The sequence below is a fragment of the Rhea americana genome, unplaced genomic scaffold (assembly GCF_003343005.1).
Source record: "Rhea americana isolate MKP2758 unplaced genomic scaffold, rheAme1 scaffold_18, whole genome shotgun sequence".
NCBI classification, from domain to species: domain Eukaryota; kingdom Metazoa; phylum Chordata; class Aves; order Rheiformes; family Rheidae; genus Rhea; species Rhea americana.
Genome location: NW_028185927.1, coordinates 6,363,102 through 6,376,676, shown reverse-complemented (window position 1 = coordinate 6,376,676; position 13,575 = coordinate 6,363,102). Strand labels below are relative to the sequence as shown.

The following is a 13,575-nucleotide window of genomic DNA, read 5'->3' as shown; positions in this document are numbered from 1 at the left end:
AAAAAAAAAAAACAAAACTTTTTCTGGTATGCAAGTGTTCATTTGCCCTTTCACTGTAAAAATCTTCAGTACAGTAGAATTTTTCTCCTATTGAATGTATTGTGCACCTAAAAATCTAAAAATATTAATTTTCTTAATGCCTAGGATTTTTTGCATGTCATACTAAGTTTAACATACCAAGTAAAAAGCATATCCTGATTTGTAACATTGCTTTTCTAGCATATTACAAAATAAAAAGGAAGCAGAACAGAGTGTTCAAGCCAAGAAAAAGTGATAGGTGGGTAGAATACACCTTACAAATATGTAAGGTGAAAAGCAATAAAAGGCTGCRGTCTTGCAGAAGGTTGTGTTTTGTTTTTAACCAAAGCCTTAGTAATTCATCGACGTCTGTCAGAAAAGAGAGTAAGAAAAAAAGCTCATATGACATATTCTTTTAATCATTGTGACAGTAAGAATAAATAAAAGAATGTAATGGCATCTCAGCCTTAAAGGAACAGATCTGACATTACCCTCCCAAGCTATAACGAATAACCTTCCTCTTCTTTGCAACACGTACACGTTTTCAAATATGGTGAATACTATGGCCTATTATTACAGATTATCAGTATGTTTTGCAACCAAAAGAAGTTTAACCAAGTGCAATTCTTGCCCCATGCAGTCTATCATCCAGTTTAGAGAATCAAAAAGAAACTTTTGCAGATCCTTTCTTTCAGTTACACTAGATCAACTTAGCTTCTAAGCCATGATAGAATTTGTAAATCCCAATTTTATATGTTAATTTTTTCGTTCTGTCACAAAAGGAAATGATACCTTCATTCCACGTAAGACATTTGTACACGTTACGGGGTTGCTTTCCTTTGCTGGGTGTGGCGTCTTCTCTTTTGTCCACTCCCCATGGGAGAATTGCAGGCACAATGCCACTGTGTTATTTTAATAAAATCATGTGTACTGTGTATATATGTACTATGAGCTGTGTGTTTGTATTACAAAAGCAAGACCAAAGAGATGTGATCTGACTTATGGAAGGCGTTGAGAACTGTAACATCTCTTAATTCCTGTGGGAATCTGTTCTAGACTGCTCCGCTGATTCTCGAGGAAGCTGTTCCCTGCACTGATAATATTTTAACTTTATGATGGAAAACTCTACTGTGATCTAAAAACTACTTTATTAGCCAGAGCCTTCCTTCTGCAAGTTTAGAGAATTATTTAGGTGCCCAAGTACCTTGAAGTGACAGAAGATGCAGCATTTTACTTCATGAGAAATCACTGTAATATTTTAAATCATTTTGATGTTAGTGGTTATTTGTTGCTGAAAATATTCACTGAGAGCCTTCACATAAAGAAAATAAATATTAAAGGTTATTTGTTAATAATTACTCCTAAATTTATTTCTCCTTCAAAATATTTTAATCTAGTATTTCTTTAATTCCTCATTTAACAGTTGCATGGTATTACAATAAATAATTTTCCTATCTGTTCTGATGATAAAAATCTGTCACCAATCACAAAAGCCAGAGTCACAAAAGACCTGATGAATGACAGAAAGAAGTCAGTTTAGACTTGCGGACATGCAAATTATTTAAAACATCTCCCTGACCTAMTCAGGATTAGTCTCCCATTTCATTAGACCTTGGGGTTAAATAAATAAATAAATAATAAATAAAACAGTCCCTGCCCTATACGGCCTGTAGTGCTTTTCAGATAAGGGGCAATAAGTGGGCTTAATGATCATAAGGACCTGGGATACTGGAAACTGAATGTTGATAAAATGTAGCAAACCCAATTGGATAATTTTTATTTAGTTAGTTATATCAGTATCTCTGAAGAAATAAAAAGCTTAAGCTATGGAAGTCCCCTCATGTACCCAATATACCAAGCAGCTCTCACTAGATGATTTCTTACAAAGTCATGAAAACAGTATCACTTTTGAAAAAAAAAAAAATGGAGCAGCACGAGTTAACTGTTCCAGGCAGAATTTCTCATGTGTCCAGGAGTGGTGGTGTCCACTCCTGAAGCCTGAGTGGCTCCCTTCAGCAAGGGAGGAGAATGCCACGCTCTTCTGTGCCGCAATAAATCTTACTGAGCATAATCAATAACGTGTACTTCCTGAATTAATAACGGAATAGCAGACTCATAATAAAGAGCATCATGGTCTTGATCTAGCTACTTTTTAACAGACGCATAAGCGTGCCCGAGAAGTTGACAAGCAGAAAATCAAAAAACTCATAGGAAGAGTTAGGCTCTTCCCACTTAAGGAGATCTATTGGGGGGGGGGGGGAAGAAGAAGAAGAAGAAGAAGTCTCCTGTTCATTTCCATTAAATTTAGAACTTGAGAGCACTTCAAAGGAAGAAATTGAAATGTTTTCAACAAGCCTCTTAAAAAGTACTCTGTACCAGAAAGTAATGTATGATCTGTTACAGATTTTAGATCTCAGCTGAAATTTAAAGAGAATATATAGCAAATACTAACTAAACAAGATTACACTTATAAGCAAATATAAACAAGCCTACTTCTTCAATTTTAACAATAATTAGCCTTCATCCAACCACTCTTGAGAAAATGTTAAAGCAATACAGAGGAAAATCTCCTTGAGCCCTCACGCTTGACATTAGCTGACAAGAGTTACAGATATTTTTAAAAATGACACTGTATTTTATGTTGGCTTGCTGCTAGGATAGTGCACTGCATAGTTCTTCTTTAATAGCAGCATTCAAATCCAATGCTATTTTTCCAAACCAAAAATGTTCTTTTAGTTACCATYTTCATAAGCTCATTTGAGCTACTAGAAAACTGATCTGCTGAAAACAATAAACTAAAAATGATGAGCTGCAGGCTGCTTAAAAATGAACACCATGAAAATGCACTTCTGCAGTGAATACAAACTCACTCCTATAGTTAATAAACCAACAGAGTAAGTCCAAGAACTGAAAGTGATATAACAACTATGATAAAAATTCTACTTTTCAACAGAAATCATGGTGGGAATCATTATTCATAACTTATTTCCCTTAAAGTTAGGGACAGAAACATAGCTAAGTACTAATGCTCCATTGAGCTGGCATACCATTCCTCAGATAATACTCTTTCTAATGCTATGAGAAAAACAGTGCTCAACCCCACTGCAATATCATAAGCTGTCATAATACTAACCAGTCATTAATTCAAAATCAAGGATAAGATAAAGAGAACAGAATAAAATATTTAAAGAAAGGAAAGTCACATTGACTCTAAGAGCTTTCTTTCATTTTAGGAGCTCTATTCTTTTCCTACATACATCTATCTAATTTAAAAATATGTATTTCTTACTTTATTAGAAAAAGCAAGTCTTGAAGCTCAGTGTGAAGTAAACAAGCCATGCATAAAAATTAAGTATGGCTAGATTCTTCATCCCATTTAAAAGGTCACTTAAGTTCACAAGACACCTGCTGCAAATGCCCTTGATTAAAAAAAAAGAATGTCATCAGCAAGAGTGTGGTTAATTCTCATTAATGCCTGTATCTACAGAAACACTAAACAACAAACAGCTGGACCAGAAAGTTATCACCATGTTCAGATTTTTGTTTTACTTTGAACACAACTGATGTAAGTTTTCGAGGTACAGAATAAAACAGCACTATTTCAGAGGTCAAATTTTCAAAGCTCGGTGGTTTCCACTACAAAGAATCATTTTTCTATACTTCAAATTAGGAACAATAGGACATGCTAGAGGCCAAACTTTTGAAAATCTCACCTAGAGTATAAGACATGTTTATAGAAGACTAAGAAGTAGTCAAGCAACAGTGCTCTTTCCTTCCACTAAGGTATTTTTTGGAACCAAATAGCAAATTTCAATCAGGTTTGACAGAAAAGTAGCAGTCCCAAATTGTTACRTTCCTATATTTTCACAAAAATAGGAGTCAAGCAGTGAAGAAGGATCGTATCAGTGCTGTCACACTGAGGAAAGGCTTCCATGAGTTCCATCCCAGTTATACACCACAGAATATACAGGAGTGGGAGACAGTATGAGTGCCTCAACCACATGAACAGTTCTCCTGGGACAGAAGAAAATCAAATTAGAAGATATAAACCTATTGGAAATCAAGTTCCAGACTATTGCTGCTCATGGAACTAGTCATTTAAGTAGTTCAATCCAGGATCCTTTTCTCTCGTAACTTTTGTATTAATCCAAAGTCCATCAATTTCATTTTAAGAGAAGTACTATACTTAAATACTATGTGAGATACTCTATGATCATAAAAGATAATATTTTGATAGGAAATAATGTTSACTGTTGTTTCCTAAAACATAAGACGCACGCTCTTTTCATCAGTCTTACACACTTCCTTGCAGAGATGGTGGCTGCTTAGAAGAGCAGGTAGCTCAGCCTTTGTGAGCCTGTTCATTCCACAGTATCTCTAACAGCAAACGCTGGTGTGGATACCAACCGTGATAGTATTTCTCATGACATGAACTTCAGCCCACCTGGAACTGGAATGAAACTATCAATCTTGCCCAGAGAGGCAAAACAGACACCTGATAAGTTATTAGTCTAGTTCAAACCAAATCAGCAACACTCCGGTGAAAAYCTAGGACAGTCTTCTGTAAAATCAACCTGATGCCTAGTCTTACTGATATGTCCTGCTGTAATTAAGTGMAGGATACTCTTACAGCAGCTTACGCAGTTTACCTAACTGTGACAATACAGAATTTCTCTTACTGAGACTTCACAAAGGCAAACAATAACAACTAAAAGAAGCAATGCTTTATATTCCAAAAGCATTTAATGCACTTCAGCTGTCAGACAGAAATACGTCATCTTAAAACAGGKCAAAAAAAATAACCAGAGAATAAAAAAGATGTATTAAACTGTAAGTAGTAAATACAACTAATACCCAAAAAGAGATCATGTTTTAAATCATTTTCATATTGGCTCATTTTCATTTTTAAGGGACATCAAAAAAATGCAGAAGAAACAGTGAAACARTATATTCTATGATATATTCCTGTCTTCATCCATTTGTTTTGTCTGGCTTCTGTGTTATAACACATTGTAGGAGTTGGAAAAAAAATATACAACTCTTATAAAAGTAACATTTACCCAACAGAAAAATATTGCTCTTGTTCTGGTTCACCTACTTCCATTTTTATGTTGTAGTTCTGGCCAAGAACACTCTCCAGGAGTTCTTTGATCGTCTGGTCTGAAAGAGATGGAGAAGTAGACTGCAGGGAAGCAATTATTTCATCAATAGACCTTGCAACCACTTTCACAGGCGACGCTGGTGTGGAAGTAGGCTCTTTAGGTTTGCTCTGCTGGAAGTTCTTCTCGTATATTTTTGAAGCGTCTGGTCTGGTCACATCTCTAGCCTCTTCCAACTGTTCTTGAGCAGACCTCACACTTGGCTGCTTGCTTCTTTTTCTCAACATTCTGCCTGATTCATCGTCTAAGTCTTGCTGATTTGCTTTTGAAATCACTCTACTTCTCTTCTTACAGTCTACCTTGCTTAATTTTTCCTTTATTGAAATATTTTTATTTGAATTAGAATCTGTAAAGTTAACTTCATCACTACCTTTAATCACAGTTTTTATTTCTTCAGTTCCATTTCTTTTTATATTCTGTGCACTCATCTTTGGTATATGCACTCTATCCTCTATTTTATTAACAGCTTTTGCCTTTTGTAATGAAGTGGGGGAATTATTAATTAATGGTCCTGCACAAAAATTAGACCTACAATAACTCAGCTTTTGAGGTGGTGCTGGGTGCTTAGCCATAATTATTTTTTTAGTGGTACCTGCTAACGATGCTATTACTGGCAGTTTTAAAGTTGTACTTTCATTACTACAACTGCCATTTTCTGTGTTCACTTTTTCAGAGCAACTTCTCTGATTTTTATCAGCACTGTCCTCTTCCACAGATTTATTTCTTTGAGCCATCATGCTAAAATCTGAAGTTTTTTTCATGTCTCTTCCTTCAGAAGATATCCTTACTTTCTGTGAACTTGAGAACGCCCCCTGAATTAATTAGGAGTATTTTTATTTACATTCACGACAGGTTTATGTGGACTCCTTGTCTTTTGTGGACCTCAGGAGAGGGTAACACAACACAGCTGATCCGGTGTGAAACCTTCCCGTAAGGCCTGCGTGGCCCCGTGTCCAGGGGCAGCAACTACAGCCTGTTTGGCTTCCAGACCGCCCCACCGAGACTCCTCGCATRCAGCTTCGTCTTCCTTAACGACATTCGGCTCCCGCAGGCAGCTCGGTCCGACGCGCTCGTGTTTTCYGGCCGTTTTCTCCTTCCGCGCGCGGCCTGTAAGGTAAAGCAGAAACGGGGTCTTGCGTGACCGGCAGGGACCGCGGCCTTGCAACGCCAGCTCCGCTTCGGCAGCGGCCCCAGGGATCTCCACAAGGCCGCCCCGAGCGGGTAAAACAGAGCAACAGCAGCCAGCACTTCACCTAAGGCTGAACACTCCCAAACACTCCCGTCTCCGGGAGCGCGAACCGGAATCAGGCGAAACCTCCCGGCGGGGCGAGCCCAGACCCACGCCTCGAGGCCCTACTCACGCCACGCTCTCCCGGAGCGGAGCCGGGAGCCCTCGGGGCTCTGCCCCGAGCAGCCCGCGGGCCTAATCCCCGCGGGAGCCGCCCCCAAGCCCGGCCCCGGCGGGAGCAGCGCGGCGCCGCGCCGCGGCTCCCTTCCCCCCGCCGGGCAACGGCGGCGACGAGCCCTGCCGCGGGAGGAGCCGGATCCGGGATCCGGGATCCGGGCTCCGCTCAGCGCCGCCGCCCTGCAGCGGCGGGCGGGGCACGGACGCGCTCCGTAACCTAGCAACGGGGCCCGGCCGGCGGCGGGGCTGGCAGCGCCGCCTGCCGGCGGGGAGGGCGCGGCGCAGGCGCCGCCACGGCCGCGGGCGCGGCCTGCGCCCTGAGGGGAGCGGGCCTGCGGCGCTCCACGCCCCGCACACGCGTGGGGGTTTATCCCTGCGTGGACACGCGCGCGTTGCGGAGCCGAGCGCCAGAGAAATGTTCGGGCTGAACCCTGAATCGCCGCAGCCCGGGAGGAGGTCGTCCTCCGCGTGCGGAAAACCTCCCGCTGCTGCTGGCCACCGCCTTTTCCAACCCTTTTTTTAAAAAAAATTCCCTGGAAATCAAGACATTGATGGGATTTAGTGCATCACGCAACGCAGCCACTTCTTAGCAATTACATATATATTTTCCCTTACTCCAACCTGCAGACTGAGCTGGGAGATGGAAGCCAAACTCGGTTCGTCTTCGGCCCTTGTGTCCTCGTTAATAAAGTTACTGTCGCGGGGCTTTAACCTGAACCGCTCAGGATTGCCTGCGACGGGACAGCCTTCGTGTCAGACTCCGTAAACTGACCGGCTTTGTGCTGCTAACATGAGCAAAAGTCCAAAACCAGGTCTYGGGGCGGAATTCTGCGTTTTTCGGCTTTACCATCAAACTTTAGGAAAGAATTTTTTTAAAAAAATCAACATRGCAATTATAAGAAAAGCCAAAGACCCATATCAATAGGGTCGTGGGTAGAAATACAGCACAAACGTGCAAGGACGCGTTGAGTGGGCGCTCGGGAAGACTGGCGACGCGAAACGTCTTAGGGCGCTGAGTGGAAAGAAAGGTCATTTTCCGTGTCAAAAGTTGAATCTAAACTCAGAGCAGCAGCAGCTTTCCAGGAGTCTCTGGGCTGCAAAAAATTCACTTATTTTTGTTATCCACTTGCATCTTTTATGGTGAATTTAAATGATTTTTTTTTCAGTTTGGGTCCCCAAACAGCCGTGTGAGACCAAAGAACTGTTGTTCTACCTATATTGGATTCAAATTAGTCACTTAACTGATTGAAGTTAAGTTCGATCTTCGCTGTTCCAAGAGGCACGTGTCTTCTCTTTTCCTGTTTTCCTTCGTAGCTTTCAGATGCATTTGCTCCCTACTTGTATTCCTGCAGTTCAAGGGGGTTGCCAGTCTACTTCTTGCAAAAGGTGCCCACAGACAGCCCACTTTTAGCTTGCTAATGTAACTAAGGGCTTGTTAAAGACAAAAAATTCACCAGCCTGTCACATTATATCCTAATATAACAGCAATTTTTTTTTCTATTGCTAGCAAGCTAACTGATTAAAGCTCTCTAATGCAACCTAGGAAGCCTATGTACTTGCTGTATAATTTATTTCTCCCTTTCTGTTTTCTTCCCTTCCAAAAAGATTTGTTTCAATTTACTTAAACAGTAAGTAATGTCTCAAATATTTAGTTCCCCTAGAACAGCACTGATCAGTTCCGGAAGAGAAGGAGCTGGCTGGGATGTTAACGTGTTGCCATCCATACAGTGCACTGGGGTTTTCTCTCGTGTTTCGGTTACATTGAGGCTCTCCCTGCTGTAGATCACCACCACTAACAGAAAAAGCAGAAAGCATGAGTCACAGTCTTGCCTCAACCTCTCTTCTAAGCTATGGTTTTCATGTCAGGGCTCTAGGGTGGTAGTGAAAGTTTCTATCTACACCAAGTCAACTGCATTACTAAAGCTCCACCTAAACTAAGCTCTGTCTACCTATCTGCCAGCTGARCTTGGTTGAAAGCATCCAAAAGAAGGCTGGGTCTGGGGAGGATCCCTGTATAGAGAACATATAAAATTTTTTTTAAAGAGGAAGCTTAAAATATTGAAAGATAGAAATCTACAAGGAGTGGAGAAATATAAACCAAGCTATAAAGGCATAAGCAATGTTATAGCCAGCTTATAATTCTGCATGTGGAATGATGACCGCCGTTAGGCCTAGAGCAGATCAGCAACAACAAAGACTGTTTGCTTTGAGACATTAATTGTGAGTTCGTCAGCTCTAGGTATTTCCTCTTGCTTTCATTTCTAAGAGCATGGGGGGGGGAGTTCCATCTGTTTAAAGGGCTGACACTCTCCCACTGCTGTTTGCGAGGCTGGGATTTTCCTTCAGTGCAAGTCAAGCAAAATGATTGCTGAAAGGACTCCACGAGGGAAAACATATGTTCATGAATATAAGACAGCAAGTAAGACTGGCTTAGAGCTGAAAGAAACATCTTTACCAATTTAGGAATGATAACCCAAATAATATTCCATGCCTTCTGACTCTGAGCTGAAGAGAAGGCCTATTACCCAAATTAACCAAATACCTTGAGGAATGCCAGAACTGACTAATTCTGGGAATGAGGAAGAGAAACTGCAAAATAAATGACTGGATTAGCAGCCAAGCAAAAGAACAAGGAAAAGATGGAGGAAAATCTCCAAAGCATTTGTAGTAGTATTGAGCTGTGTCTTGGTAATACTAGTGAGCATGGCAGTAGGATCAAATATTATGCTGTCTGGGTGGCAGTAAYTGATTACTGATTCATTTTAGGGGAAAGAAGAAAAAATGGCCATAAAACATGCAGCTGAAATGGTAATTACAGAAGGTGAGTTTCAGCTGAGTCAGTGCGAAGTGCAAGACACAGTAAATAGTAATACTCCTCCTTCTCAGATACAAACTTAACTTGGGGAAAGACAGARGAATTTACCAACAGGACCAACTCCACTTTCCACCTCGTGTCATGTGCAGCACACAGCTTCTAAGTCTAGCTGCAGCCACACGGCTACGCAGTCTGTTTTTATCTCCCACTGTGCTACTGCATAGCCTTCTCCACACATTCTTTGAGAGTAACTCTGCATTCATTCCTCCTGGCACTTCAGAGATCCTCGCATGAAAAGTCCCCAATATACAGGAATACAAGGGAAGCTTTTTTTCTTTTCCCCAGGTATTAACATGTGCCAGTTTCTTAATCATCACAGTGACGCTTGAAGCCTGGAGGTGTATTTTTATTAACATGAAGTATTTAGTTAAACAGGATAACCCTCATCTGTGCAGCTTGCAAAGTCCAAAATTTAATCAGTAGTTGAATCCTTATGCCCAGAAAATGGATCCAAATCTGGAAAACCTTGTGCAAATTTAGTCCCTAGGTACACATTATTCTTCTTCTTAATTAGGCCTCACGAGATCACTAAGCTTTCTAATATCACATAAATTGTATCATCTCGGTTATTAGGCTAATAGACTAAGGAAGGTTTTATTCTTTTTAAGAGAAAAAGTGGTTGTTAAAAGATTGTTCAATTGATTGGAGAAAGTCTGAAAACACAGTTTCTTGTCTCCGCTGTGCTTCACACTATGTAGGAAATCCCACTCCGAGTGCCCTTCATTGCCATGTCCCAAGTTCATGCTGGAATGAGATTTAGATGCATGTGGTCCCCCACATGCTTTGGAAGGAAACTTTACTAATTTGCCTGTGACTTGCAGTTGGATACTTACTAGATGTTAAGCCCAGCTTTGGCATCATTTCCCAGCTGGCCATGAAATCTTTTCCAGTTGAAAAAGTCTAAAATCCCAACAGCCCTGCTGAGGGATACTGATCTCTCTCTTTCGGTACACTATAGCCAAAGTACAAATCTACCATACCCCAAACAGCAGTAAGCTTCCTTAAAACCATTCACCAATGCAACAGTTCCAGTAAGGATAACAGCACATTTACACATACACTTTCAGCATGTTAAGTAACAWTATCCCATTTTGGAGACCAAGAAATGGAACACAAATAGTTTGAATGACTTTTCTGAGCCCTCAAGCAGAATCAGTGGTTGTCTCATAACTGAATCCATGACTGTTACTACAATGTAGAAATAGAAAATCAGAAGTATGAATGCTCAAACTATGGGCTACTGTTTGCTCTTTAAGGGCATCAGCATGATTATTTTAATGTTTTTGGCACATATATATAAAATGGCCACAAATACTCAGAAAAAAAATCATTAATGATTTTGTTATAAGCTAAAATGCTTAGTGGTGAATTTTAGCCCCTGGGCATATAGAACGTGAATTTTTCTGCAAGGTACACTGTGGGGATGGTAATCTACAGCAGAAGAGTAGCGTGAACAGCTGGGGGGCAATATTCTTTTAAATCAATCAGGATAATTACTGAAAAACTTCTTGTTAGTTCCAAGGGTTTGATCCAACTCAGCTGAAGCAAATACTATTTTTTTTCAATGATCAATCTGTATTGAAYCCATTGTGCAGCAATAGAAAGGTTTTGCGGAATTAGTACTATAAATTATACATTCAATCACCTTGTGAGTGCTGTAAGCATTGTCATTCCCCTAATCACTGTATCATATCTTTGATCCATGACAAATATGCTCACCCAGCCTCTGCTAATCTCCATTGTGACTGTGAGATATACATACTTGCCTATAATATACCAGCAAAAAGAGTTAAATTTTTCTTTTTCCTGTAATTTTGAGCTTTACTTTACTTGTATGCCAACTTAAAACACATTATTAAACAATATYATTTCCTTTATGATTCAAAGTAGATAAAGAATTGGAAACAAGATGGAGCCCTTTCATTTTCAGACATATTTGTAATGAGAAAATGTTGTAATTTTGAGTGATTGTGAATCCCAAATATATTTTTTGGCATGGTGTGACTGTAATAGTTTCAAGTATATGCCATGTTATTACATAGCCTAAAAGAAATTATATGAGTTACCTCTAGAAGACCATCACATATAGCCTTTATTATAAGCACAAGATCAGAGACACTCCTGGCTTTGAAAAAAAAAATGTAAGCAATAAATGAAGAAAACACAGTTAAACACCTGCCAAAGTCTTTACTGGGTTCAGCCCTTTCCTTGCTTTCATTTTAAAATTCAACCTCATTATCTCTACTCTCCACTACCTCTCAGTTAATACAAAAGGTTTTTCAGTCTGCTAGTTCAGTCCAACTTTTCTGTTCTCTTAAGACAACAGCTTGGCTATGGGTATGTAGATACATATGCATGTGTTTGTAGCTCTCCTGGTTTCACAGCTGAAAACTCAGTGCTGTGGGACACAGGAATCCCACTTACCCCTAAGAAAAATCTTTGCATATCGTTGCTTCTTTGGCACAAAAGAAATGTCCTGCAAGTAGAGAGGAGAAGCATCTGCTGAGGCTGGAATTCCTGTGGAGTATAAGGGTAATGCTACAAGGAATTTCAGGACTTCTGGCAGAGGATGAGTAGTGAAGGGAATATTTCTTGCTATTAATCCTGTGAAAAGGAAAGGAACTGTTTGTCAGCCAGGTAGTAGGAAAGCCACCTCTTCCAGCTATGAAATTGTTAGGATGGAAGAGAAGATCTCTGTCTTTTAGAGGAGCTGGTCAGGTGTTGGATTCCCCCTCCTGATAACCCTATCAGTCACCACCTAAAAAGGAGTAGAACTCAAACTACATGCACTTCAAACATACTTAGGCAGCTGCCTTGCTGGTTGGGGAGATAAATTAAATTAGCCTGGCCTTGATTCTTCCTTGTCTGGCCAACTAGTTGCACAGTCAAAACCTGATCCCACATGAAGGTGAAAGGGAAGGCAYATTGTGTGCTAAGTGACCTTCCTCATGTCATTTCCTAAAATTTGCTCAACAGGGATGATGCTCCAATGCTTGGAGCAGTAGAAGCAACCCAGGCCAACAGCCACTCTCCATAATGCTGAACAGCTGTTGCTGCTGAGAAGCTCAGGATATGGCTCCATCTTCTGTGCAGGAGTGAGCAGGACAGAGTCCTAAAATGCTGCTGAATGCAGCCCTCCAATGGACACTAGTTGACTATCCTGTTTGATAGGGCTTGCTTATGATTTTGACGATATCAGTTGATATTCACCTTCTCATATTTCGATGCAAGGCTATGTTTCAATGCAAGGACATGTTATATAGGACCTCCAGACATCCTGTTCTGGGGCAAATATCATGTTTTCTAGGCACCAGTTATTGCATGTCCGCTGATGGAGTAATGGCCAAAATGCTTCCATGTATGTGTGATCGTGCTATCAAACATCTCGCAACTGCTGGGCATCTCTTTTGGTACAACTCAAGAAAATGCTCAGTTATTACAGCCTGAATTAATTTGTGCTCTAGGAATTGCAAGATGGGTGAAGCTGTGGAATTGTTCCCTAGAGAGGGCTTTAAACAACCAGACTTGATCTTTTATATTTGATTCTTCGGAGCTGAAGCCAGCCAAGGAGAATCATTTATGATAGCTATTGCTCTCTCCCATGCTTTTCTATAAAACTACTGAAGAGATAAACAGAGAAATGAATAATTCTCAGCAGGCAATAGAGAACAGGGCAAACACTTTGGAAATATAGTGCTATGCAGTGAGAATACTGAGAAGAATTTCTCCACAGCCTCCACCTTTTTGTACAGGAAGACCAGTTTATAGAAGAGCTGGAGTATTATATTGACATGAATATTTCAAGCAATTGGTCAGCTCTCCATTTCTTGACCAGTAAAGTAATATTTGGCTTACATCCGTAAAACAGCTGTTCTCACAGAGAACTCACTGAAGTTTTCTGAGAACCAAGACTCATGGAGAGCAGAAACACTTTTTGTTCCACTAGCAGATATTACTGGAAAAAGAGGATGAACTGTGGTCCATGAAGTCACTCGGTAAGCTTTAAAAAAAAAGTGATTTGAGGATTCATAAAAAAATCCTTCTCTTACCAAGCCTTTGTTTCTTATACCACTTTATATAGGTTGACTGAACTGACTTAATTAATTTTCTTGCTTCCA

The 13,575-nt window shown here is 40.4% G+C and overlaps 1 protein-coding gene across 1 annotated transcript in view; it reads right to left on the bottom strand.

Moving 5' to 3' along the window:
* The window catches only part of TTC6 (tetratricopeptide repeat domain 6), a 59,593-nt gene extending 53,655 nt beyond the window's left edge, over positions 1-5,938 (bottom strand). Inside the window, exon 1 of the mRNA XM_085301718.1 lies at positions 5,117-5,938. Within this exon, the coding sequence (XP_085157844.1) occupies positions 5,117-5,938 (822 nt within the window). The remainder of the gene's footprint in view (positions 1-5,116) is intronic.
* Positions 5,939-13,575: the final 7,637 nt, after the last annotated feature.